The sequence below is a fragment of the Epinephelus moara genome, chromosome 3, assembly GCF_006386435.1.
Source record: "Epinephelus moara isolate mb chromosome 3, YSFRI_EMoa_1.0, whole genome shotgun sequence".
Classification (NCBI taxonomy): Eukaryota; Metazoa; Chordata; class Actinopteri; order Perciformes; family Serranidae; genus Epinephelus; species Epinephelus moara.
Window position 1 is genome coordinate 28,353,090 of NC_065508.1, and position 25,381 is coordinate 28,378,470.

Genomic DNA, 25,381 nt, shown 5'->3' on the forward strand with positions numbered 1-25,381 from the left:
TTCATATCATGATATTGGCAGTATTTTGACTTTCGACATATTGACGTCATACTGTTACCCACGGCAACAACAAGCATGGCTAAAAGTGAAATTTTTACCGTTCTATGGTGGTTCCAAAAAGAGGAGCAGCTTCAGTAGCGTGGAATAAACTGTGGCGTCCTGAATGTTTTATGAACAGCCCCGGACTTCTCAGACTCTTTTAGTGACTTACCGCTCAGAGGGAACTCATTCAGCAGCTCCACTGGCAGCATCGCATGGCAGCGTCTCTCCCTCTCCTCTCTGATGATTGTGATTTTGTCATAAACCTTTAGTAATGTAAACCTACGTGATGCTCACAGCTCGATAAAAAACTCCATATATGTGAATGTGTGATAGTTGTGGTATCACAACAGCCTGTCACAGGTTACAGCGTGATGATTAGAGGAGAAATGGCAGAGCATAAAGGTCCAGGTGGGAAAAAATTTGGGAGCTGTTTAAATGTGTAATTTGTGGTGGATTTTATTTAGTTGAACTATAAAAAGGAAATGATGTCATCAGTGCATCCCAGGCAGCCCTGCAGACATCCTGGAAAGACTCTCATAACTGACCCGGGGACTAATAGGCTAATCCTCATGTTGTTATTTAAGTGCAGGGATTAACTTGTAAAAGCATGCTATATATGTGTGTGTATAGATGAATGGGGCAGGGCTCACATGAGTTTAGTTTATGATAATGTAAGAAAGGTATTCAACAGTAAGGAGGAGGAATGGCTCACGGTGGGAGAGTAAGGAGGAAAATCAGTCCAGAAAGAGTGAGGAAGATGAGACGGGGCGAGAGGGAGTGGCAAAACACTCCTAATCCGGAATGATCCAGTGAGTCAATCTTAGTCCAGATTATTCTACCAGTGCCTCAGTGTCTGTGGGACGGACGGGACACAGAGGCAGAGAAGTCTGAACAAGCTGCTGGATCACTTACTCTCATACACAGAATTACTTTTCTTTTTCTGCTTCCATTGGATTATCATCATCATCATCATCATCATCATAACCAGAGGGACAACAGCTGAGACGCATGGCGCTCCTGAGGTCAGGCTGGCTGTGGAGACAGAGTGAGTTCATACATGATGGTTTTTAATAGTGATCAGCAGGGCTGTTTGACAGCTCTGGCTGTTATGATAAGGAGCACAATTCCAATTTCTCCAATGTGGGGTTGCAGCAGTACCGGTTTTAAGGTACACCGTGATATCAAAGTTAAAGGTTACCATATTGTGTACATTTGCTTATCTATGATATTTTTAAAAAATGCAACTGGGCGGAGAATCTCAACTTTATTTTAGTATTTTCTTTTCAGAAGGGGAGACCTTTCACACAAACTTACATTTAAAAAAAAATGGTTTTCTGTAGGGTTGCAGCAGTCAGTTTTAACTTTACTGTATTTATTTTACACATACTTCCATTAAAGTTTTTTATAGTAATAAAACAATAACAATACCATGAAACCACAATATTTTCTGAGATGGTTATCATACCATTGCAACCCTACACTGATGTGAGGATTTTCAGTTTTCTCCATTTTTTTATTAACTGTTTCTTAGAGAAAATAAACAACTGACCTTTCGCTAAGCCCCGCCCCTTTGTGATGGTAGAGTTAGCATGGAGCCTACACTGTAACTAACTGCACTCCCTGAAGGAATATTATCATATTTTTGGAAAAATGAAAGAGTGATTCCAGAGAGAAGCAGACAGAGGGGTCTACAGTCTGTGTTTGAAGGATATATCCAGGATGTCAAACTGACTCAGCAGCAACAACAGGTTAAAAAGACAAAGATAGTTAGAAACTAAAGCCGAACTATAGGCTACAGATCACAGTGTAAAAGTGAACCACCACATCACTGCTGATCGCCACAGAACACAATGAATACAGTGGTATTCATGTGGTGCTGCCAGCACCTGGACCTCAGGGATCTGCGGGGGAAGTCAAACAACATTCATCTGCACACACTGCGATGACACACAGCTGGTTGAATATCAGCAAAGTTTCCCTGCTTCCCTTCACTGGTTCCTGTACAGCAGGGTCGGCCTTTGTTTCACTGTTATAATCATTAAAAAGCAAAATCAGCATGTGTATACATTCAGTAGGCTATATCTTCAGTAGCTAGCTAGCTAACCCTACACTTTTCAGAGTTTGACTTTGGAACAGGGAAGATTGACATGGTTGGTGACAACGCCTTTCAACTGGAGAGTCTTCAACACTGGATCACCGACCAGTATCTGCTATTCACCCTGATGAAGACTCCAGTTGAAACGCGATGGTTTATCCGTGTATCAATAGCCCCTTTTCCACCAAAATTTCCAGGAACTTTTATTACCAGGAATTTATTTAACTGGGTAAAAGAATTCCTGGTAATCTGTGTGGTTTGCGTTTCCACTGCACCTCAAACTCAAAGTTCCGGGAAATTTATTCAAATTAGCGTGATGACATAGATGATTTGGCGTGTGCTCTGTATTTGGCTCCACCAGCTTGGCTGGTTACGTCAGAGATATTGGATGAAGTGAGATACTCCACCGTAGGCTTATCCAATGTTAAGAAAACAGTTATTCTTCCTGTCTCCTAAGTGGGCGTGGTTAGCTCTCCCTCCAATCAGAGCCTGTTCTCCCTCCAATCAGAGCCTGTTCTCCCTCAACCCCCCCCCCCCCCCNNNTGGCTTGTGGAAAACGAACCCAATATTTACTTTAGTGACTATAAGGCGAAAGAATTGACCATAAATTGTGATCACGTTCATTTTCCTCATTGACGACAATACATTCAGAGCTGCCGTAAGTCTCCTACAGGGGCGTGGCGCTGACGTCACTGAATCAGGATGTGAGATAAGTGTCAAACTAAGTTAGTCTACATACAGACAGCTGTCATTTGAGCTTATTAGTAACAATTCACTATCAGCTGAACTCGCGTGCTGTCCTTGTGTAAGACATAACGTTAGTGTCAGTGGATGAGAGACTGTGGACGGAGCATATTGAATATCACTGTCTACATGTTTACATGTTCATGCTTGCTGAACACATGTATTGATAAAGTACTGGCTTCTTACTCGCTAAGGTTTAATGTCACTTACAGTAACGAGTAGCTGCCGTCAACGAGTCATTTTTGAGTTATCTTCACTTCATTTCCACCACGGCAGCTCACCTGTTCACCGGTTACCGTGTTGTATAGGCATGTGTATGTGTGTGTGTACGTATGTGGAGGAGTTCAGCGCCGGCACAGAAGAACCGATACCATTAGTGCTGATCAATACTACGGTCTTTGATAATGTAGCCCCGGGGCTAATTTAGTACCGGGTGTCGGCACCGATCCTTAATCAAAACACAAACTAAGTGAAGCACACTGCATGTGTGTGTTCCACCAATCAGCGTTCTTCAGCACACAGCCCCGCCCCTCAAGAATTCCGGGTAATCTGAAAAGTCCTACCCCCTACTAGGTACTTTTTCAGGGAAAGTTTGAGGTTGAGGGAAAGAAAGTCAAAAGCCCGGGTAAATGAGAAAAGTTCCTGCGGTGGAAAAGAGGCTAATGAAGGATTTTTAATTACAGTCAGAGTACCTTGGATGTACTTTTGGACTGCCTGCCTGTACCATGGACTTTTACACTGAGTGAGCCGGCCAGTCGATGTTTATTATCGTTATGTGACTATTTGCCCTGTTCTTGAAGAGCACCTGATTTTTTACAATTAACCACAGTGCCTTAACCCAGTGCAGCACTCCCGATTTTTTCCTCATTATTATGAGTGTGTTTTCTCCTTTGTTATTTTAAGAAACGCTCTTTAAAATTTTAAAATACATCTCAGTAATGAAAGACATGTTGGCTGTCACAGGAATCAAACATTTGATTTTCCAGTTACAGAACAACAGCTGATTATGTACTTTAGACCAACCAATACTTGGTTTGTGGGGCTAGTGTCGATATCTGACAGTTTTTTAAAGAATGAATATTCTTTAAATAACTAAACATTTTCAAAAAGGATCTCTTAAATAATAAACTTGTTGGTGCTCTCAAACAATTTAACAGAGACAAGACATTTTCTTAGCATTTCTATACTGCAGTTTCTTTCTTCACGTGTAGATATCGATGTATCCATGAGAGGATAATATCAGTCGATGTATCACTATTGTTTCTGTGGTTTTCAGGATTTTTCCACACCCAGTACATCTTAATCCTTAAACAAAATCCTCACCTGACATTCATCATTCAATATAAACTTGGCTTCAAACAGCTAACTGGGCATTTTCTAGAAAGTGAAAACTGTACTGGTTATGAAACTTCGACCTTTGTAACTTCTAATCCCATTAATTGTCCCTGGCCATGTCCTTAAGTGGCTTACCCAGGACAGTCAATGGGGATGTATCTGCTGGAAAACACACTACATCCAAAAAACACAACCAGGGATGCAGCGATTTATCAGCTGAACATCGGTATCAGCTGATATTCTTCTTATTGAACGCCATCGGCCTGTTGGCATATAAGAAGACATTCAGCAATAGCAGTGGCCGATGCTTTTCTGCTGCGTCACATCTAAAAAGCAGGGCTCCAGACTCATGGCTACAATCTTAAATGAATACTACCTGCCCCTTCAAGGACAAACACTAAAGGTTCACCCTGACATGTGTCTCTTCTCTAGCTTCTTACCTAAAACGGTGGAAGTTAAACTGGTGTGACCTCTGGATAGATGGGAGTCTTTGCTTCTACAAGACTGACAGCAGGCGCGAGTTGGAGCACCGCGTCAGCCTCAAGACATCATGTGTAGATGTGAGATCTGGCCTGGAATGTGGAGGTAAGGCACGCTGCTGTTTAACCTGTATTAAAAAATAATGTTTTGAGCCAACAAGCATTGGTCAAACCCACAAACATCCATCTTAAAGCTGTACTGGTGGACACAGTGGAGCATTGAGCAGATGAAGAGACAGATATTTGCTGCAAGGCCACTGTTTAGAGATGTTATGATCTAATAGGTTGGTTTCAATTTAGAGAAAGCAAAGACTTTAACCAACAATGTGCCTTTCCAGTTTTTCAAGACCGGTAGTGCAGACAGCCATCATGCGAGAGTATTAGTATGTACATATACACCGATCAGCCAAAACATTAAAACCAACATAGATCAACATAGATCATCTTTTTACGATGCAATGTTCAGCTGGGAAACCTTGCATCCCGGCATTTGTGTGGATGCCACTTGACATGCTCCCCCACTCAAACAGGAAATACATTTACATGCACAAAGTTGAACTACGGGTACAGCTCAACCAGGCCATTTAATTGGACTACTGTCCTTGTCCCAGTATACAAGCATGGGAGGGGAATCAATTTATTGACTGAAGTATGTTCGACTCTGCTATGATAGGTGGAGATACGCCCCCTTTCAGCTTGTTAGTATTGGACCCTTTTCTGGTTGACCCATTACGTCACAGACCAAACAATCGACAAACGAGTTAGCCACGGTTAGCTAGCAGCTAACTGGTACCATGGTGGACAACTTTACAGCTCTGTATATTTCGTTCGTCAGAAAAAGCATGACTCTGGTGGCAGATTTTGCCATGTTGTTTTCGGCCTCTTCATCTGTTATGCATTTAATGCTTTCGACTTCTGGGTCAAAGCTCGGGGCGGAAACGTTGGAGCATGCTCAGAGCGCCTCGGCAAGTTTGAGTCTGATTGACTGCATACATGCAGGAGTAATTCAACTCCCAATCACATTATCTGGGTGTTTTAATTCGACTTTGAGAAATTTGATGGAGTAAAATTTCAGTCGGACTAACACGTTTACATGTATGTTAAGTCCAGTTTTAGCCTGACACAATAAATCGATTTCTCTAAAGTCATGTAAATGTACTGACTGTTGCAGACCAAGTATCCCCTTCATGGCAACAGTACTCCCTGGTGGCAGTGGTCCCCCAGTAGGACAGTTCGGCCTTTCTATTCATTAAGTAAAGACAATTAAATCGACTAAATGTTTTCACCACCATTTAAGTAATCATGTCTTTATGTTGAGTGACAGCAGACTGCTTGTTGCGCCAATCAGAAAAAAATTACCGGTTTTTCTCAGCTGATTTTGTAAATCTTAACGTGAGCATCTACTGATTCTTAGTTGAATAAAATATATAATAGTAAATATATATCTAGGGATGCACGATAATATCAGCACATCATTGGTATCGGCCAATATCGGATTTAAAAGAAAAGTATTGTATTTCATGTCTCCACCTGCTGGTCGGTATGGGTTATCGATCAAGTAAGTTGTCACATATCGGCATATCGGATATCGTCAACAAAATCCAATAGCCTGCATCCCTTTATAGATCAGCCAAAATGAAATATTTTATGTTTGACCATATGACTTCCATATGTCTCTGAAGTTTGAACAGACAAAGGACTGTTCAAAATCTGCTCATTTTTGGATGAATTACTTCTTTAACTTGTTTCTGGGCTGCAGGTGTGACTCCACCAGAGAGTAATCCCAGGGAGAATCTCATTGTGGTTCAGCTCGCAAACGGCTCAACAGTCAATCTGTGTGCTAACAGCGAGGACGAATCCATGTACGTACCCTCACTGCACTCATGTCTTGTATGCTCTGCCTCCCTTTACATCGATCCACCAGTTCCTCACTCCTGTTCATGTCTTTTTTCAGAGCGTGGAAACTGACTCTGCTGGACACCAGGAGAAACCCGGTTAGTGATCGATTGTTCTCTGTCAGAGCTGAGACATTATCTGTTCGATGTTTTTGTTATTTCCACCTCAGTGCTTAAAGTTGTCTTTCTGTAGGTGTTCACATACGACCCATACGATGACTCCTACCAGGCTGTGCCCATCAACAGCTACCAGACTGTCTACATCACACCGGGAGCAGGACCAGGTATGTTACCATAGTGATGCAGGAACACGAAAGCAAACCCCAAGCCAACAAGTATCTTCTACTTGTGCCTTCCAGAAGACTTTGAAAAGACTTTTTAATAGACTAAAGTCTGACACTCACTCACACCTGAAGACAATGTGATGTTTTTAGTCACACTGTAAGATTTTTCAAAAACTGGAGATCTTGCAGGATCACGAACTACAAGACTACAACTAGAATATTTTAAAGATTATTTCGCATCCTGCTTCTGGTTGAAAATATTACACCAAACTTCCTTTAAGAAATATGAGATATTGCCTATACCTCACATTTCGACAGAAACACATAACTCTTGAAACACAAGATAAAAGGCATCATATGTCGACAGTATTATCAACAATTCGGCATCAAAATAATCCATAAAGATAAACTGTATTACCATAAAAACTTTACATTTTGGATTTTTGTTGCTTCAATTTGCCACAAGCCTCTGTTGGTTAGCTGCGCTATTTTAGTGGGACTTCTTGTTTGGTGCTGGTTGTTGGAAATGTTCACCCCACCCCACTGAACTTCACTATTTGCATGAGCCATGACTAAAAACTTACAATAACATCATTTAACATGTTTGATTTTAGCAGAGCATGAAGACGATTAAAAGATGGATTTAAGGCAGCTCAGGCTGAGTTTCATGTAGGGCTGCAATGGTATGAGATTCTCCTAGTGCATTAACCGTCTCAGAAAATATTGTGGTTTCATGGTAACACAGTTTTACAGAGTTATTTTTGTGAGTCAAATTGACCCTTAAAGGAATGAAACCAGAGGGGGTATTTTTGGTTGAACAAGTGTTTTTTTTTTTTTTTAACTATAACTGAAACTTGAAACTATTTTTTAAAATTAAAGTTTGTGTAAAAAGTAAAATAAAGCTGACATTGACCGCTGCAACCCTTCCTAAAAACTTGGAAGTTTGTAGAAAAAGTCTCCCTTTTGAAACTAAAGATGCATTTTTTTTTTTACAGTATCATAGATAAGCAAATGTACATGGTATGATAACTATCAATTCTAATATCATGGTATGCGTTAAAACTGGCAACCTAAGTTTAATGACCTCCTCATGGCAAACAATGAAGATCACAGGGGCCTCTCCTTTTTTCTCTTAAACACAGGTAATTTGTCTGCAACAGTGATACTGCTTTAAAAGTTGTTTGGTGTAAGGCCCGCATTGGGAAGACTCAACATATTTAATTTGGATTACTTTTAGGCCACCAAAATTAAATAATCTAATATTTCCACATATAGAGGAATTTCAGCCTTCATGTTGGGAAAAAATGCTGTAGCCTAAATCTTCTTTTTTTTTAAGTTAACTGCACACAAAATATTATAAATCCAAACATTTAAAAACTTTTGAATTTAGTCATTGTTTTGGTGCACTGGGGGAACCTGAATTCACCACGTCAGTCTTTCTAAATTCCTGGCTGAGGCCCTGGCAGTCAGCAGCAACAGTGTTCCTCAGTCAGTTTCCTCAGAACACTCAACACTGAGCAACACGGCGAGTAACGTTACGCATGCATCGATCAAATACAAGACTATCACATAACCCAGACAGCATCTACACCGCCTGTAAGCAGCACTAAACACACACGCACTTAACTGACCTCTCCCCTGCAGATCCCTGGCTGTCTCCTCCTCTCCTCTGTTTCCTCCTGTTTCCTCCTGTCCACCATGTAAACTCCAGATAATCCAGCGGAGTCCGACACAAATGTCAAGCTTCAGTTTAACTTTACTTTAGTACGCCAATTTATGCTTTTCAAGGTCCGCCATTTCCCCCCTCTGTCCTTTGTCCTTTCCCACGTAGCTTTACCTGCACAGTGCACACCTGCCGGGCGTGTCGCCTCATTAAACTGTGAGGCGTTCGATTTGTGACACTGAGGGTGCCAGGCGGGCGGTGCATTAAATCAGTAATGAGTAACATCGAACGAAGCAACATTTTTACATAATGTGATTGTAGAATAATAATGACAAAGCCACATGTGTTACTGTGCAAATGTTTGATATTGGTTCATATAGAGCAGGAAACAGGAGTGTAAATATAGACAGTGCAGGTAGTGTACACTTGTGTTCAAAGACAAAAAAAAATTAAATTAAAAATGGTGCCACTTCTGCCATCTTCTCTTCTCTTTGGTAAAATAGTCAGTAGCAGTCTATAACACAATTAATCTACATGAACTAGAAAAATGATGAATAAACTATATATAAAACTTTTCAATTGAATAAGTATTTTCTTTGATATTTATGTCATATGGTGGCTCAGAAGGTAGAGTGGGTTGTCCACTAATTGAAAGATCAGCTGTTCAATCCCCGGCTCCTCCAGTCTACATATTGAAGTATCCTTGAGCAAGATACTGAACCCTAGATTCCTCTTGATGGCTGTTCCATCGGTGTGTGAGTGTTTAAAAAGTGAGTAGCAGGTGGCACTTCATATAGTAGCCTCGGCCACCAGTGTATGAGTGTGTGAATGCGACTTGTAGCATAAAAACTGCATGGGGTGGTGGGAAGACTAGAAAGCTGCTACACAAGTGCAGGTTCATCCATATATGCAATGATGATTGTTGGATCACATGTATGCTGACGTTGCCTAAAGTCAAGTCTCTATTTGATCATGTGACAAGACGATACATTACAGTAGCTAGTTTAGGTAGCCTCGCGTCACCAGGCTCTTAGCCTGGTTTCTATTCACTCTGAATTTTGTCTGGATTCTGGTTCCGGTCTAGAGAGCGGATCCGGAATTCACCAAATTCACCAAAGTAAAAGTGTTCACCAAAGTAAAACTTTAAATTCTGGCACACCATCGATTTGGGGTGATGAGGGGTGTAAGAAAATCAATTAACTTAATGGCTTGGGGCTTTTCTTGTAAATTATATTCTTTAAATTAAAAAGTTTCACCGCATTTTTATTAGCTTGGTGCTTTTATTTTGACAGAAAGGCGCATCCATCGAATTCCGGATCTTGACTCACTCGCCCTGGTTCCGGTTCCTTACCAAAACGGCCACTAACGGCCCCAGACTAAGTTTAGGTGCAAAATCTGTCAAGACTGATAAGCTAACAAAAACAAAATATCAACTGGGCTAATAAAGCCAAGACACCTTCACAAGGAGCCCCATTATATTTATGATCAGTGCACAATGGACCACATTTAATTGACATACAGTAGGACTAAAAAGGTGTAGACTGTTTCTGGTGAAAATCAAACATGGCATGTGTCTCCCTGTGTCTTTTCTCTCAGGAACCCACCAGGTGATCGTGCAGAGGGACCCGTTTGATGGAATTTTAGAGAACATAGCCCTGGGATTACTGGCAGGCATGGCAGCAGGGACGGCCATGCGATCCTTCCTCTGGATGCCCTTCTTCTTCTGCTGAGATCATTATCATTACCAACATGATGACGCTGCACGCCGCCCATGTGGGAGCCTGACATCAGCATGTGTAGAAACGCCTCATCTTTTGTATCGTCTCTTTTCAGATCATGTCTGCTGTAACAAACAGCTGCTCCTCTGGTTGTTCCATTTACTTCATGTGCACTTTTGCATATAAGAAGCTGAGAAGGACGCTATGTAATTATACATTCCCTGTGCTTGTGTGTACAGCACACTGAATCTATGCATGTGCATCTGCAAACATCTGGAAGGTAATTTTGTATCTGAATGTTCTTCAATCTGCTGCCTGAATTTTACACTTCATAGCTTGATCAAAGTGTAGTTTATAAAGTATGTAGCCTATAAAAGGAAATAAACTGATGTATTTAAATCACAAACAAAGCTGTATTATCAATTTTTGAGCAATATTATTTTAGTTTAACAAAATCATCCCAACTAAGGGTCGACCGACAAGCTTTTCCCCGAGCTTTCAACCATATTACAAGGTCTTCATCGATGGATGGAGCTGCCTCAGTTGTCACGGAGATAGATCTGTTGAAACACAAACTGTTCGGACTTCATCCAAAGCATTTCTTTAAGGACTTCTAGCCTGAATTGTGTTGACTTAAAAGTTAAAGATCCAAAAGAGGCGACCTCTGTTGATGAAGACTGTGTGATATGGTTGAAAGCTCAGGAAAAAGGTATCATTCGTCCAATTCAAGAATGAACTTCAATGGTTATGTCTTAAACCAACACAGATGGGAAGTCGCAAAAATGCTTTGGATGAAAACAGCTTCTGAACATGCTCCATGTGCTAAGGAAGACCATGAAACTGTGTTTAAAAGCTCTACAGAAAGCTAGTAAGTAGACCTTGAGTGAAGATTTATATGCCTCTGTGCCAGAGACAGCCGTGGCCGAAGACATTATGTTTTTGGGTTGTCCACCCGTCACGTTCTTGTTAACAGGATATCTCTAGAATGCCATAAGGGAATTTTTTTGAAGCTGGCACAAACACTTGCAGGGATCCCACGGTCATGGAAAACTTGGAAGGGTCATGGAATTTCCTCATCACTTTTTTCCGGTCTGGAAAAGTCATGGAATTAGAAAAATCATTGAAAGTTTTGTAAAAGCCATGGAATTTTCATGTGTGATGAAATTCTTACAGTAATCATCGATGGATAACCTTCCACATAATGTAACATAATGTACTTTACAGACCTCTAAGCCGACTCAGAGTGGTGACTCAGCATTTTTTGCGCATATGTGAACACTCCAAGAGAACTCAGACCCCTCTGAAGCGAACCGAACTCAGACCCTTGGGAGGTGGTCTGAGTATGGTTCACTTCAAGTCCTTAGTTCCGTTCGCTTAACCTGTGCCCTGTGAACACAAAGCGCTCCAGGTTCACTTTGCAATTTCCAATTGTATTCAGCCATCTAGATCAAATGCTGTTGCACCGGGACGCATGAAAAAACAGAAAAGACCACGTCAGCCTGTAATGCTTGCAAGGACGCAGGATGGCCCTAAATACGCGTTACTTTAAGCCTTCATGAAATGTAAACAGGTGAGTTATAAAAAAATACACTGCCTGTACAGTCGTCATGAATGTTGAAATTTGCTACAGAGACCAAAATCATTTTTTGTACCAGGCTGTAAACATGTTTATTTCTGTTGTAAAGTTGGGCATTTTAACACGGGGGTCTATGGGGATTGACTCTCTTTTGGAGCCAGCCTCAAGTGGCCATTTGAGGGACTGCAGTCTGTGGCACTTCAGCATTGGCTTCAATTTTCAGCCTCGGAGGTTGCTGCTTGAGTAAGTCACAAGCAGCAACCTCCGAGGCTGAAAATTGAAGCCAATTTTCAATTTTCAATAAGTCACAATTTTATATTCATTATTGATTATATCCAAAAAGTTATTTTTACTCTGTTTGTACGAACGCATTGATAACAGTACTAAGAGGAAAGGGTTTTTTTTTCATTCTAATCACAATGCAATCACCTCAACAGACAGACAGAAGAACCTGAAAATTTATTCCAACATGTTGACAATTCTGAGAATTCTTGAAAAATACCAGAATTTTCTGTTGAAGCAGTTGTTGCTTTGCCACATTTTCAGATTCAGTCTGAACTTACTAAGATGAACTACTTGTTCAATCTAAAAAAAAAAAAATTCTATCTCTGCGATGCCAGTCCCATATCCTAATCCTGAAGTCAAACTCCCATTCACAGCTGGTGTCGTTCTCTGGTAGCGTAGCAGCTCCCATAGCTCCAGCCTTTCCAGTCTCTGAGCTCTGTTGTTTCTTGATTTGCTGAAAGCAAAAATTCTCCAGTGGCGTATTAAGAAATGTAGCAATCCCAAAGCTTGCCTCTAATCGTATAAATCCAGTTGAAGCCATCTTGCATCTTATCATCTACTGTTTAAAATCTCACAACAGTATATTTGGCAAGTACAAAAACTCAGTGATTACAGCTGAAATTTAGTGTAGTACATTGTCTTTAAAAAAATAGAGATCACTTGAAGCCTTTAACCAGAACTTCCCTTCTGTTACTCCTCCTTACATGTGACTCCTCTCTGAGCATGTCCATTCACTTGCCCTTTACCCTTCACTCTGTCGTCTCCCAACTTTCCCTCTGCTTCAAGTTTCCGGATCAGATCATGAGGACCCTTCCCCATCAGAGCCGACGGGTGCCTGTAGGAGCCTCCCAGACGGTCCCACAGGGTGAAGTATTGGCCGTAATTGTACTCGAAGAAGAGGTGGTGGTCGGTGTGGTGAGCTGAGCCGTTGATGGCACCCGTCAGAGCGCCAGGGACGCGATAGTCACCGTCGTGGATCGAGATGGTCCAGATGTTGACAAAAACGTACAGGGCCAGGTATAGCACCTTGTGGAGGGGGAAGAGGAAGGGATAGATGTGGTATGGGAGTCCCTGCATGAAGCCGTCGACTGGATGGAAGGCGTGGCTGGCGAAGGGAGTGGGGATCTTCCATATGTGGTGGGGTTTGTGAAACAGCTGTTGAGCGGAAGAAAGCAAAGAGGGTGGAGAGAGAAAGTTATTGTGTTCTTTAAGAATCCTTACAACTGTGATTTTTATCTGACACTTTCATATGGTTTCCATTTATTTAAGGTACGCATACAAAAAGTGTTTAATAGTGCGTGGTATAAAGAGCCTAAGTTAACAACTGTAACTCTGTCAAATACACCATGCTTGATTTCAACACACTTTACAGACTATGGGTTGTAGCCACAGCAGTAGTGGGCAAATCACATGTTGCATTAAATCAAAGAATGCTTGCAGTGATTGGCTACAAGCAAAATCATTAAAATAGCCTTTTTTTCTAGATCTGCTAGGAAAAGCATCAAACATTTTACATAGCACTAGCACTAGATGTCTACTCTGGAAATCCAGAGTTCTCGCGAGAGCACAATTTGAATTTGCTCAGTGAGTCACTCTGGCAATCAGTAATGATGCTCATTACCCATGCCCTTGGAGCCGAGCTACACCAATCACATCGGTGTATCTGATATAGGCGGGCCAGAGGCGAGCTAAACAGATGACTACAGCGGGGCGACGACGAAGTCCGGAATCAGTCAGTAAACATTGCAAGATGGCTACGGATGAACACCAGTTGTTTGAAACGGCTTTGGCCGCTACAATGAACAAGTTAGACTTGGCTTTTTCTCTAAAAGAGGAACAGAAGACGGCGCTCGAGTCTTTCCTTTGCAAGAAGGACGTTTTAACTGTTTTGCCGACCGGATACGGCAAGAGTCTAATCTACCAGTTAGCTCCACTGGTAGCTAAGCATATACGTCACCCCATGTATTGTTCTGATTGGTCGTAGTGTTATCCAATTGCGTGCAGTGATATATTCAAATGCATGCTTGGTGCCGCCCCTCGAGTTGGGCCATTTGCATTACTCATGGCCAGACCCTAAATCTTTCTAGATTTGGGTCTGGATTTCCAGGCTACTAGATGTCCCAAATCCTCAACAATCTTTTTGGATTTCTGTTTTGGGGTTTGTGGCAATTTGGATTCTTTTTGGATTTTTAGCTTTGTAATTTTTTTTAACAGATTGTTTTGAGGTGTAACAGAGAGTTAGACCTCTTTGGGGTCTAAGTGACCCCAAACATAGCTAACATCACAATGTAAGACAATGTAATGTGCATTTCTTTGTCAGTAGAGGACTTTTTGGCAGACAAAAGGAATTACATTTCTTCATGCATCGCCAAAATAAAATATAAAACATGAAATGTGTCTTTGTTTGGTGTAATAGTAATGTATTGTGGTCATTTTTGTCCATTTTGTCATCTTACTTAAATGTACAAACCCAGTGTGTGGCAACAGGAAGTGAAAATGATCTGCACGACGAATTATATAAGAAAATATATTTTTTAGGAGTTTAGGTTTTATATAGTATAGGTTTTAGTTTTAGTTTTGATGCATTTTATGTCTCTGTTTTAGATCATTCTTACCTAGCTACTAACTCAATTTATGAGCTAAATAGCTTTTTGTTGGGTGGGAGGGTTGGGTTTTCTCTTTTCTTTGTGTTTTCTGTTTGGATCTTTGTTGTTTTTAACCTCTGTGAGGCACTTTGTGTTACTGTTGTATGAAAAGTGCCGTATAAATAAAGTTGATTTGATTTGATTTAGGTAAAAGAACCCTTTAAACATGCCTACTGTAGATATTAAAAAGGGAAAACAAATCAGTGATTTATCTGTGTCAAATGACTGAACTGTTGGTATTAAATGCATCATACAGCCTTTAAGTGGAAAGATGAACCTAACAGGTTAAAATAAAGCACATACTCACCTTGTAAATAAGCTTATGATGTAGGAAGCGATGGATCCAGTAGATACACATGTCAGTGAAGAAGAGGAAGGAGATCATACTCAGGAAGAGCCCAGGCCAACCTGAAAGCACACAGGCCGTGTCACCACAAAGAGCTCGGTGCATTCAGGGCTTCAGACGCATTGAACCAACAAGATAACAGAAGCTCGGTGAGGTCATTCTTCAACTTACCCAGTGGAGACTCATTGACGTTATCGTATAGTTTGCTGTATCCTCTAACTTCAGCGAAAAACAAGGCCACCGTGGGGATGCTGATCCAAGGAAGAGAGGTCATCGCATATTTGATCTCCCTCTGAACCTGATTCTAAGAAAGAGAAAATAACAAACAGCTGATTTAAAAGAAAGAAAAAAGGGAAATGTATACACATATAAAGATATAGCAGGTATGTAGATTCCTGGTGATACTTAAAGCTACTCTTACCTTTCTTGCATTTCACACAGCACTTTGATTATTTGAATATCCACAACTCCCGCCTCCCTCCAAAGTCCCATCCTCCTCCTCCTGCAACCCCACCTCCCTCCAACGGCCTACTCCCCCCTCCTCCATTACGTCCTCATTACGTCTATCATAGACGTAGGCGTTGTAACCAAGACAGTCAAACGCAACCCCAGAGGTTTAAAACTCAACCGGAGTCAGTGATGACTGATGAGTTTTAGAATAAGGTTACAGTGCTAACGTTAGATAGTAGCGTTACGTTACTAGTAAGTGGTAACGCACAAGGAAGATAACGTTAATGTTTCAGAGGCTACGCTACAGTTGGCTAACGTTAGCCATTAGCAACTGGATGCTGTGTTGTCATATAACATTAGGCTATATGTTATATTAGAAACAAACTAAACATAATGCAACCCCGGAGTTTTGAAACTTATCCTGGGTCAGTGATGACTGATGAGTTTTATAATATAATGTAAACGCTAACGTTAGATAGTAGTGGTGACTGACAACAAACAAGGAAGACAATACAGAGGCTCAGGCTATGTTAGACTACATTAGGCTAACGTTAGCCATTAGCAACTGGATGCTGTGTTGATATACATAACGTTATATAACGTCCGAATGCAGTGATTGGTCGGAGTTTTCTTAGAACCATATGAGAATGGTACAATTATGAGTTTTTGACTCTGGTGGAATTCACTTACATTTCAGTGTGCCATCAGCTTATTAATAGCATTTTAACCTACACAAAGAGAAGCATAATACCCACACTGATACCCACACCAAAATATCATGTGATAACCATAGCTGAATCTGGTGGCTGTGTGATCATATTTGATTGGTTTACCCTTTTGAAACCTGGAGCAACATCACTTTTCTTGCGCTGCTTTTGGACGCCTTTCGCAAGTATTTAAACCTTTGAACCCTGAGCTAATTGGTCTGATTCCTGTCAAAAACATGGGAAAAAAGGGACTGAGTTACTTGGTATGAAATGTCCCCAAAATTGCAAAACAATTAATAGATTCAGAAAAATTATTTAAAAAATAAACTATCGGGATGTCAGATGGACCATGTTTTGTGTCTCAGTACATATTTCTTAAAGTGGTCTATAAAGGGTTGCCAGACCTGGTATAATTTGTTTTCACACCTTCTTAATGAGCTTCCCATGTTTTTAAAAGAAATCAAGCCAATTTGCCCAAGTTTCAAAGGGTTAATTCATCTGTAATAATGTTGAACAGCTGCCATAAACACAGAATCCGAAACCCTATTGAGAGAAGTATTGAGAGAAAGACTGACTCACTGTTAATGCTCCCAATGCTCCTGATCATTGTATTCTGGGGGATTTACTCAAGCTTAAAAGGTAAGTTAGTGTTTTTCAACCCAGGACCTGTTTTCCCATGTTTTTGTATCATCATTCATGGTCACATTCACACCTCACCGGCAGTCATGAGTTCACCTGCATGTCTTTGGACTGTGGGAGGAAGCCGGAGTACCCTGAGAAACCCATGCTGACATGGGGAGAACATGCAAACTCTGCACAGAAGGACTCCCTCACCCCGGGATTTGAACCCTCCACCATTGGCTTGAACCAGGAACCCTCTTGCTGTGAGGCGACAATGCTAACCACTATCGCAAAAATACCCTAAAACATGGTGGATTATTTTAGGCTATGTCCCCCATAGTAGATGGAACGCTATGTCACTCAGCAAAAACAGGAGATCCAGGCTTCGTACCTCTAAAAAGTGTGGGTGTTTCATCAGTTTGTGGTCGAAGATGAAGAAGTAGCTGACGGCCCCCAGGCCCAGGTACAGGACCGCAGCCCCGAGGTTGGTCAGCACCAACAGGCTGAGGGTCTGCCGCAGGGCCCCGTCCTCAGGCCACGACGCAGGGTACACATACGGGGTGAGGACGTAATAGTCGGCAACATTCAGCACAAGATCCATGGTTGAATCTGTAACATGTGGAAAAGAGACAAACTAGTCTGACGTCCAAACATCATGTGAGGACGCATTATTAAAACAGCACTTCATTTCCCAGAAGCCCTGCTGTTTCCTGTCATCTCTTGTATGAATCATTTGAGACATGTTTAAGGTCAAACTTTACACCTGCTTCACTTTATGGCATTTAGAAACTGCATTAACAATTAATAAATTAAAAATAAAATAAAAAATAATAAATAAAATAAAATAAAACTTAACTTAAATAAAAAAATAAAATAACATAAAATAATTTAAAATGTAATAAGATACGATAAAAACATAAAATAAAATACTGAAAATGTTAAATGATAATGACAAAAATATCGAATGAAAATAATAAAACGATGAAATCAAGTAAGTTGAACTTGAGCTATTATTTTATTTTGATCTTTTTTTGTAAACTACTGTTTCTGAGGTCAAGAACGAGCCTTCACACTCTACATGTCTTTATAACATTTAATCACATTTATAGAATATTTAAGCCGATTATGTAAATGTCCTGAAAATAAGAAACATTGTGCAGATCTTTGGAGCACAAGTATAACTGGATGATTAACTGAATAAACTATTGACCAAGCACAGGCAGCTGTATTGCACACACGAAGCCATTACATTAGTAGGCAGTATGTGTATAAATTTAGTTTTATATATGTTTTTCAAACCTTTATCGAGCTTACTGTGCTGATGGCCTCTGGACTTTCGATTTTGGCCTCCTGATCCCTGGACAGTACCCACATCCTAACTCCACCACGTCAGTTTTACCACAACAGATTTAATTCCTGCAGCTACAATAAATAAATAACTATGCCTAAGTAACCATGAGACACAAATTCATATAACATAAAGTTATAGGCACCATACGTGTAAGTTATGTCACACTGTTACTTTAACTGCCTGACCGACTGTTACAACTTCACTAAACATGCATATTATTATCACCACATGCATTAACAAACACTAAAGACTGCATCACACGGTGTCAGTAGCGATTAAGTCAGCTGCACTAAGTTATTAATATAATATTATGTCGTACCTTGTGTCGGTTGCTCGTCTCCCAGTACAACGGCGAAGGGATCAGTACTAAACTAAAGGTGACCAAGCGACCAATCAGTGCTGATTTACCTCTGACGCCGTAGAAAAGGCATCCAATGACGGCGTAGCTTCTCATCACGGCAGGATTGTTTGATTCCCGATTGGCCAATTGGAGGATCTGATCATGGGGCTACAGAGACAGCAGTACCTCGCTTAAAGGTGCTGCCACAGCTGGAGCAGAGAGCGGAACGCCCCCAGACTGTTACACAAAGCCAGATGATGCTGTGACATATACTGTATAAGCCTTTTGTTTGTCTGCACATGTGTCAGTGGGACCTGCTACAACCAGGCCAGATGCACTCTATTCCTTCCTCGTAACCAAACCTCCTTTACAAATGCACGGATTTAAAGTTGTCTCCTCCTGGCCCAAACCCAACATCGAGGAAAAAACTTTATAGGTAATATAAAGCTTTTGGAGTCACTCTCAAATTCGGCATCTTCAATTACACCCAACACCGTTTCCTCCCCTTCGATAATGGTTCAAGTGTAACTAATTAAATGCACTCTTTTCTTACTCGTAACCAAACCTCCTTTACAAACGCGCAAATTTAAAGTTGTCTCCTCTCGACCCAGACCTATACACATCGAGGAAATTTTTTTTATACGTCATACAATGCTTTGGGAGTCACTCTTAAATTCGGCATTACACCCAATGGTTTCTTACTTGTAACCAAACTTCCTCTACAAACGCACGAATTTAAAGTTGGCTCCGCTTTACTCAAATGTATACAATATCGAGGAAACAACTTTACAGGTCACACCAAGCTTTGGAAGTCACCCTCCAATTCGGCATCTTTCATTACATCCAGCACTGTTTTCCCCCTCTTTGATAATGATTCAAGTGTAACACACACACTCAATCTTGCTGTAGGTTATATGCTTGTAAACAGGGTTAAGTAACGGCTTAGTCGACCTTCTTATTCAAAACCTGTAACGCCGATTTTTCCAAAACAGCCTTCTTAACAGTTGAAATGTTGAAATCAGGCCATGTGAGTTGTGTGTGTTAACAATTCAGCCAGGCAAATATTATTATGCAAGATTTCTTAATGGAGTTTGGTGTGCAGCTGACAACTGCCTCTGGTGCGTTTTAAAAATAGTATGTCCTTATATTTTGCATCAACTTTGTCATCAGGTTTTAGCACTGAATCATACTTTTGATGATAATAACTAAAAAGTCTTTTAAGCTGTATGCACTGGTTTCCCTTTTTGTGCTTTGTTGTATTTTAGGTAGCCTTGTGTAACATCTTGGCCAAGGGACTACAGATGAAAAATAGCCTTTTGGATAATGGCATTTTCTAGCATTTTTATACCATGTGTATTTATTAATTTGCACTGCCCCTTTCTAAATAAACTCAACTAGACTTGCATGGACGGCACTGATTTATTACTATAAAGTACTGTTTCTTGCATCTACAAATTTGAACTGTTTGGTTTTTTTAATGGCAGAGATAACAAACTGCTTTTATTCTACTGTGACACCTACACTTAACCAGCCACAAGGTGTCGCCAGTGCTCCAAGGTAGAAGAGGGAGTAGCCTTTGAAACACTGTGCTGTGTTACAGTGGACTACAGGTGCTGTGTCATACATAAATATTATAGCAATACTGCTGGAGATTAATGTTTCAAAAGCAGAAATAAATTTGACATTAGACACATTATAATCTCCTTTATTAGGCCGGAGGATAGTCGATTATGGGAATATTACAGAGGAGGAAAGGTTATAGCCCTCCATTAACTGCAAAACTTTATTTCACTTATCTCGATGAGGTTTATAAGATTGATTAGATGAGGGCTTATCAGTTGACTTCTATTGTGAGGATAATCATTTCTTCATAACCTGCATGTATTCTCTGCTTTGTCCAGCAGGCTACAGTGGTGCATTGTTTTTATACATTTACATGTTGACAAGCCACAGACAGAAGCTTTTAAATTATGTGTCCCTTCTGTTGGTGGAATTTCATGTTTAAAGACCAACAGTGGTTGGTAGTTTTTGTGCTCTTTCTTTCTTTCTTTCTTTCTTTATCCACTTCACTCATTTCATTCTTCACTGTTAAACAGAAGCCATTGCCAGTCGTCTTTCTGATCAATTTTCATTATGATGTTTATATTACCACGAGGGACTGCCAAACATTTAAAATGAAACCTCTTCACCGACCGCAGTCCTTTAACTGCCACAAGGGGTCCTCACTGAACTTAAAACCCTGTAATTAAAAATGTTTTGATCCTCTGTTTACTTGCAGGAGTCATGTCCTACTTAGAGTACGGAGAATGCCAGGTGGTATTTTAATTTATTCCTATTTTTCAAGAAGCACCTTTATAGACGCTTGGAACACTTTCCTGTTGGATGGAGGGGTCATTCACATGGCAACAAAACTAAAGTTGCAAAAATCAGTGACTGTAACTTACTTTAGACTTTTTTCCGAATTTCTATGCCTCCGTGCTGACAATAGCCGTGGCCGGAGGCATTATGTTTTTGGGCCATTTGTCCGTCCACCCCATTCTTGCGGGAATTTCCAGTTGGACTCAACGAAGATCTGATTAGATTTTAGCGAACAAAGGTCAAAGTCACTCAGTACGTTTACATGCATAGTTAATCGAGCTACGGTTACAGCTCGACGAGGCCATTTCATTGAACGACTGCCCTTTTACCAGTATACCAGCACAGGAGGGGAAACGATTGACCTAAAATATGTCTGACTCCGCTACAATAGGTGGAGATATGCCCCCTTTCAGCTTGTTAGTATTGGACCTTTTTCTGGTTGACCTGTTACGTCACAGACCAAACAATCGACAAACAAGTTAGCTACGGTTAGCTAGCAGCAAACTGGTACCATGGTGGACAACTTTACAGCTCTGTACATTTCTCTTGATGTAGATTTCGCCATGTCGTGACCAGCTTCTTCTTCAGACACTGTGGAGCATATGCTGAGATCACATTATCTGGGTGTGTTTGTCCAACTATGAGAAATTCGATTTAGTACGATTTCAGTCGGATTTTAAAAGTTCGGTTTTAGTCAGACTAACACAAAAAATAGATTTTCTCTAATGTCATTTAAACGAACTGACTGTGACTTTGCATCTCATTCTTGTTAATGCAGCATCTCAAATGCCTTGAGGGAATTTCGTCAAATTTGGCACAAATGTAGGCAGCATGGGGGTCTGAAAAGGATAAAGCAGTCCAACATGCTTCAGGTTTTCCTCATAACTTCAGTGAAGTCTGAACACAGTTCAGTAAGTCAGCCATTACACCTGCTCAATCCCCTACCAGCTCTACCCTCTCCTTCCCTTTTTTAACAACCACAAGAACTACCAGCTGCCTGAACAGCGCCGACCCGTGGAAATGCTTGATACCAGAACACCTTAACATTACTATAAAGACTAAGTATGTGTAAACAAGATGGTTTTTATGTTTACATCACAATTTTACTCTTACACAAAAATCTAATTGGACTCAACAATGAACTGATGATGGTCAAAGGTCAAGATCACTGTGACCTCACAAAACATGTTTCTGGCCATAATTTAAGAATTCATGCACTAATTATGACAAAATTTCACACAAATATCTGACAGGAGATGATGATAAAATGATGGCATTATTTATATCCAAAAGGTCAAAGGTCAACTTCACTGTGACATCATAATATTCTGCAAAAACACTTCTGGCCATTATTCAACGTCATATCTCAGGAACAGAAGGGGAGACATTCTGAACTGGTGACACTAATCTTGGGTGTCCACCTTGAAACTGTGCAGTTTGTATAGATCTGTGCTGCCGGGGGGAAGATGGTGTGAAGCATCCATGTTTTCACAGACATGGACGTAAACTGTAACTGCAACCACTGACTTTGAATTTTACCTTTAAGAAAATATTCATGATTTACCTGAAAAGTTAAAAAGGATAAGAAGAAAAAAATGATCAAATTAGATTCAGATTATTAATATTTTATTCATTCACTGAATGCTGCGCTCGAATATTTAAAGGGTCAATTCACCCAAAGTACAAAAACCCCCGTCCTCTCCCTTTTTGCTGTTGGCGCTGGTGGTATCAAGCCATGCAGATACTTTTAATCTAATGTGCCAAAGTTTTGAGATATCACCCTTGAAAATTGTGCTTCCACCCCAATAATGTAAAAACTGAATGGAAATTAGTGAGTGCTGCTCCAAGCATTACATCACCCAGCTCCACTCTGCAAGTGAAGCTAGATGAGAAGTTTGGAGAGTTCATGTGATCCACATTACAAATAAGTAAAAATCCTGGTTTTGGTGGCTGCTATGTTAAGTGCCTAATATTTGTCTCAGACTGTATCTACTGATACATATTTAACAGCTTTTCCACAGAGTGCAGCTTTACTAGTGTTGGGCAAGCTACTTGGAAAATGTAGCGAGCTAAACTACCAGTTATTCAACATCAAAATGAAGTTTCACTACATCGAAGCTATCCCCAGAGAAATGTAGCAAGCTAAGCTACGAGAAAATGGCATAAGTAGGAACTGTTTATTATAAAATAACAGACTTAAATTAAAATTTCTTCTTTTTTGAAGACTTTGTGACATTTGAACATGTCCGCCAATAACATGAGATCATCAGTCGGCCTATTGGGCTCTCTCTTTCTCCCTCCTGTTCGTACTAAGTCTTCCTAAGCTTGAAAACATCTCGTCATGATCCGCGAGCTACATGTCCTCTGAATATGCTGTGAAAAAGTCCGGTCTCTGTAGGCAGCCCAGGCTCCGCAAATGGCAACCAAAACACTTTGGTCCAGGCTGCACCAACCAGCCAGCACAAGACCAGCGAAAGCAAGCACACACATGAACGCGGTGCCCATGTCTCACGGTCTCGCGCAAGCGCGCACACGTGAGCGCGGTGCACAGAGAAGCAGTTAGAGCTGCAGGCTACAATGAGGCTAAAAACAGAGTTCAAATGACGTTTTTCCAAACAACTTTTTATGTTGGGGCTTCAGGACACTTGGATCACTACAGACGAGCAGTATGGAGATATTTTGTGGTTTCAATTATGTGTTTTTTGGACGTTTGAATCTGGGGCGCCACCATTAGGTGGAGTTTTGTTGCTACCCCCTCTCCCCTTGGATCTCCGCAAGTGTTGTGAGGACTCTAAAACTTCACATGATCCTCCATCAGCATGAGGGTGAATAGATAATGGATGAATTTTCATGTTGGGTGCACTATCCCTTGAACAGGTGCGTAAATCCAGGGTAACTAGCAGCTATCGCTCGTTCATGACAGAGCCATGGAGGACAAGGAGGGATGAGCTAGCTTCGTTATGTTTGATAACATTGTTGAACGTAAACAGAAGTGACACCCAACGGTGCTTAGCGTGCCTTTAATATATTTCTCTGTCTTGGCCACTTTCAGCAGGCTTTCTGGCTCTGTTACTAATTCATAAACAGAATTTATTACACGGCTCTATTAAATGCTGTATTCTGATTGGTCAGTCGCGACATTCAGCGGTCTGATATTACTGTGTAATGTCCATTGCTAGTAGCAACGGTCATTACACAGTTGCTATGTAGCTCAGCGTTGCTAGGGACGCTGCCCTGCAACACTGCAGCTGTCAAACATGGGAGGGACAAAACAAACAGAAATGGCTGATTTTCACATTTCTTTTAACTTATTTGGAGAGTAGCTACAAGGATTTTGAGGAATGGGATGCCGCTGAAGAAAAAGAAATGGAGAAGGAAAGAAAAAAATCAAGCGAAAAACGGCACAAGGAACTGACACCTGAAGAGCTTCAAGTGATAGAGGAGGAGAAAGATGAGATAAATAGCCTACAAAAAAGACAACAAAATGGGCTACTTCACTATACTGTACTGTACTACTACTACTATATTGACGGACTTTCTCTGCCAAAAACAAAAGAACACGGATTTGAATACACACTCTGCAGTCATGCTTAATGACATTTTACGCGAGTTTTATGCCTCGGTTCAGTCCACTAAGCCTGGGTGAGTACAAAACTTTCACCAAAAGTTGTCGAATCCGGTCGGTTTTAATGCACTTCACAGAGGCAGACAACATTATTTATTAAACTGATAATTAGCCGTGTAATAAGCGGGATAATGTATAATGAGCCGGTGAATACTGGGAAAACAACTCCCTTCAGGGGAATAGAACCCCTCCGCGTCGGGAGTTATTTTCCCAGTATTCACTGGCTCATTATACATTATCCCTTACATATTATTCACTCAATAAAACTATAATAAATAAAGGACATTAATATAAACAATAAAAATAACTAGGGTCGCCCCCTAATAGTTGACCAAATGTTAGTCGACCAGAAAAGTCATTAGTCTGCAAGATTTAATTAGTTGCTTTAGTTGCAAAAACCCCCCCCAAAAAAACAAAACAAACGTGAAACTCTATTAGGAACTGCACCTTGTCAAAATAAATGAAAACCTATATGACTGGACCATGTGTGACTTTAATTTGAAAGGACAGACACAGGAAGTGTCCACGCTCAGCAGTCAGACAGGAGTCAGGTTGATTTCCAGGGCTGGTACCTGCGGTTATTCCACAGGCTAGTAAATGATGACTATTGGTCGACTAGCAATATTCTTAGTCGGGGGCAGCCCTAAAAATATTTAAAACTTGTCTTTTTGGGGGAACATTAGAACATGAACATGTCCTGTAAATAACACCTGTCATCAGTATGTCTCTGTCTCCTCTCTTCATTCTTAATACTGTTCTCAGGCAGAGTAGGGCGGGTCTTGCCAAGACAAGCCAATAGCGAAGCAGCAAGCAGAGTAAACT

At 40.8% G+C, this 25,381-nt stretch overlaps 2 protein-coding genes across 2 annotated transcripts; one reads left to right on the top strand and one right to left on the bottom strand.

Annotated features, from left to right (window-relative positions):
• The first annotated feature begins 661 nt into the window (after nucleotides 1-661).
• plekhb1 (pleckstrin homology domain containing B1) lies at nucleotides 662-12,621 on the top strand. The gene is made up of 6 exons (XM_050037255.1): nucleotides 662-1,087; nucleotides 4,649-4,801; nucleotides 6,455-6,557; nucleotides 6,650-6,689; nucleotides 6,784-6,874; nucleotides 10,134-12,621. Exons 1-6 carry the CDS (start codon nucleotides 1,051-1,053, stop codon nucleotides 10,265-10,267), a joined length of 558 nt encoding a protein of 185 aa, XP_049893212.1. The 5' UTR covers nucleotides 662-1,050; the 3' UTR covers nucleotides 10,268-12,621.
• Nucleotides 12,272-18,696, bottom strand: sc5d (sterol-C5-desaturase). Its single transcript, XM_050037205.1, has 5 exons — nucleotides 18,556-18,696; nucleotides 17,277-17,494; nucleotides 15,279-15,411; nucleotides 15,069-15,169; nucleotides 12,272-13,271 (listed from the first exon to the last, which is right to left on the bottom strand). Exons 2-5 carry the CDS (start codon nucleotides 17,484-17,486, stop codon nucleotides 12,807-12,809), a joined length of 909 nt encoding a protein of 302 aa, XP_049893162.1. The 5' UTR covers nucleotides 17,487-17,494; nucleotides 18,556-18,696; the 3' UTR covers nucleotides 12,272-12,806.
• Between the last annotated feature and the right edge of the window lie 6,685 nt (nucleotides 18,697-25,381).

Coding starts and splice junctions, on each gene's coding strand:
- plekhb1 (XM_050037255.1), top strand. CDS start 1,051: ATGGCGCTCCTGAGGTCAGGCTGGCTGTGGAGACAGA. Junction 6,558..6,649: donor AACAGCGAGGACGAATCCAT/GTACGTACCCTC, acceptor GTCTTTTTTCAG/AGCGTGGAAACTGACTCTGC. Junction 6,875..10,133: donor CACACCGGGAGCAGGACCAG/GTATGTTACCAT, acceptor CTTTTCTCTCAG/GAACCCACCAGGTGATCGTG.
- sc5d (XM_050037205.1), bottom strand. CDS start 17,486: ATGGATCTTGTGCTGAATGTTGCCGACTATTACGTCCTCACCCCGTAT. Junction 15,412..17,276: donor AACACCCACACTTTTTAGAG/GTACGAAGCCTG, acceptor TCTCTTTCTTAG/AATCAGGTTCAGAGGGAGAT. Junction 13,272..15,068: donor ATCATAAGCTTATTTACAAG/GTGAGTATGTGC, acceptor TCCGCTCAACAG/CTGTTTCACAAACCCCACCA.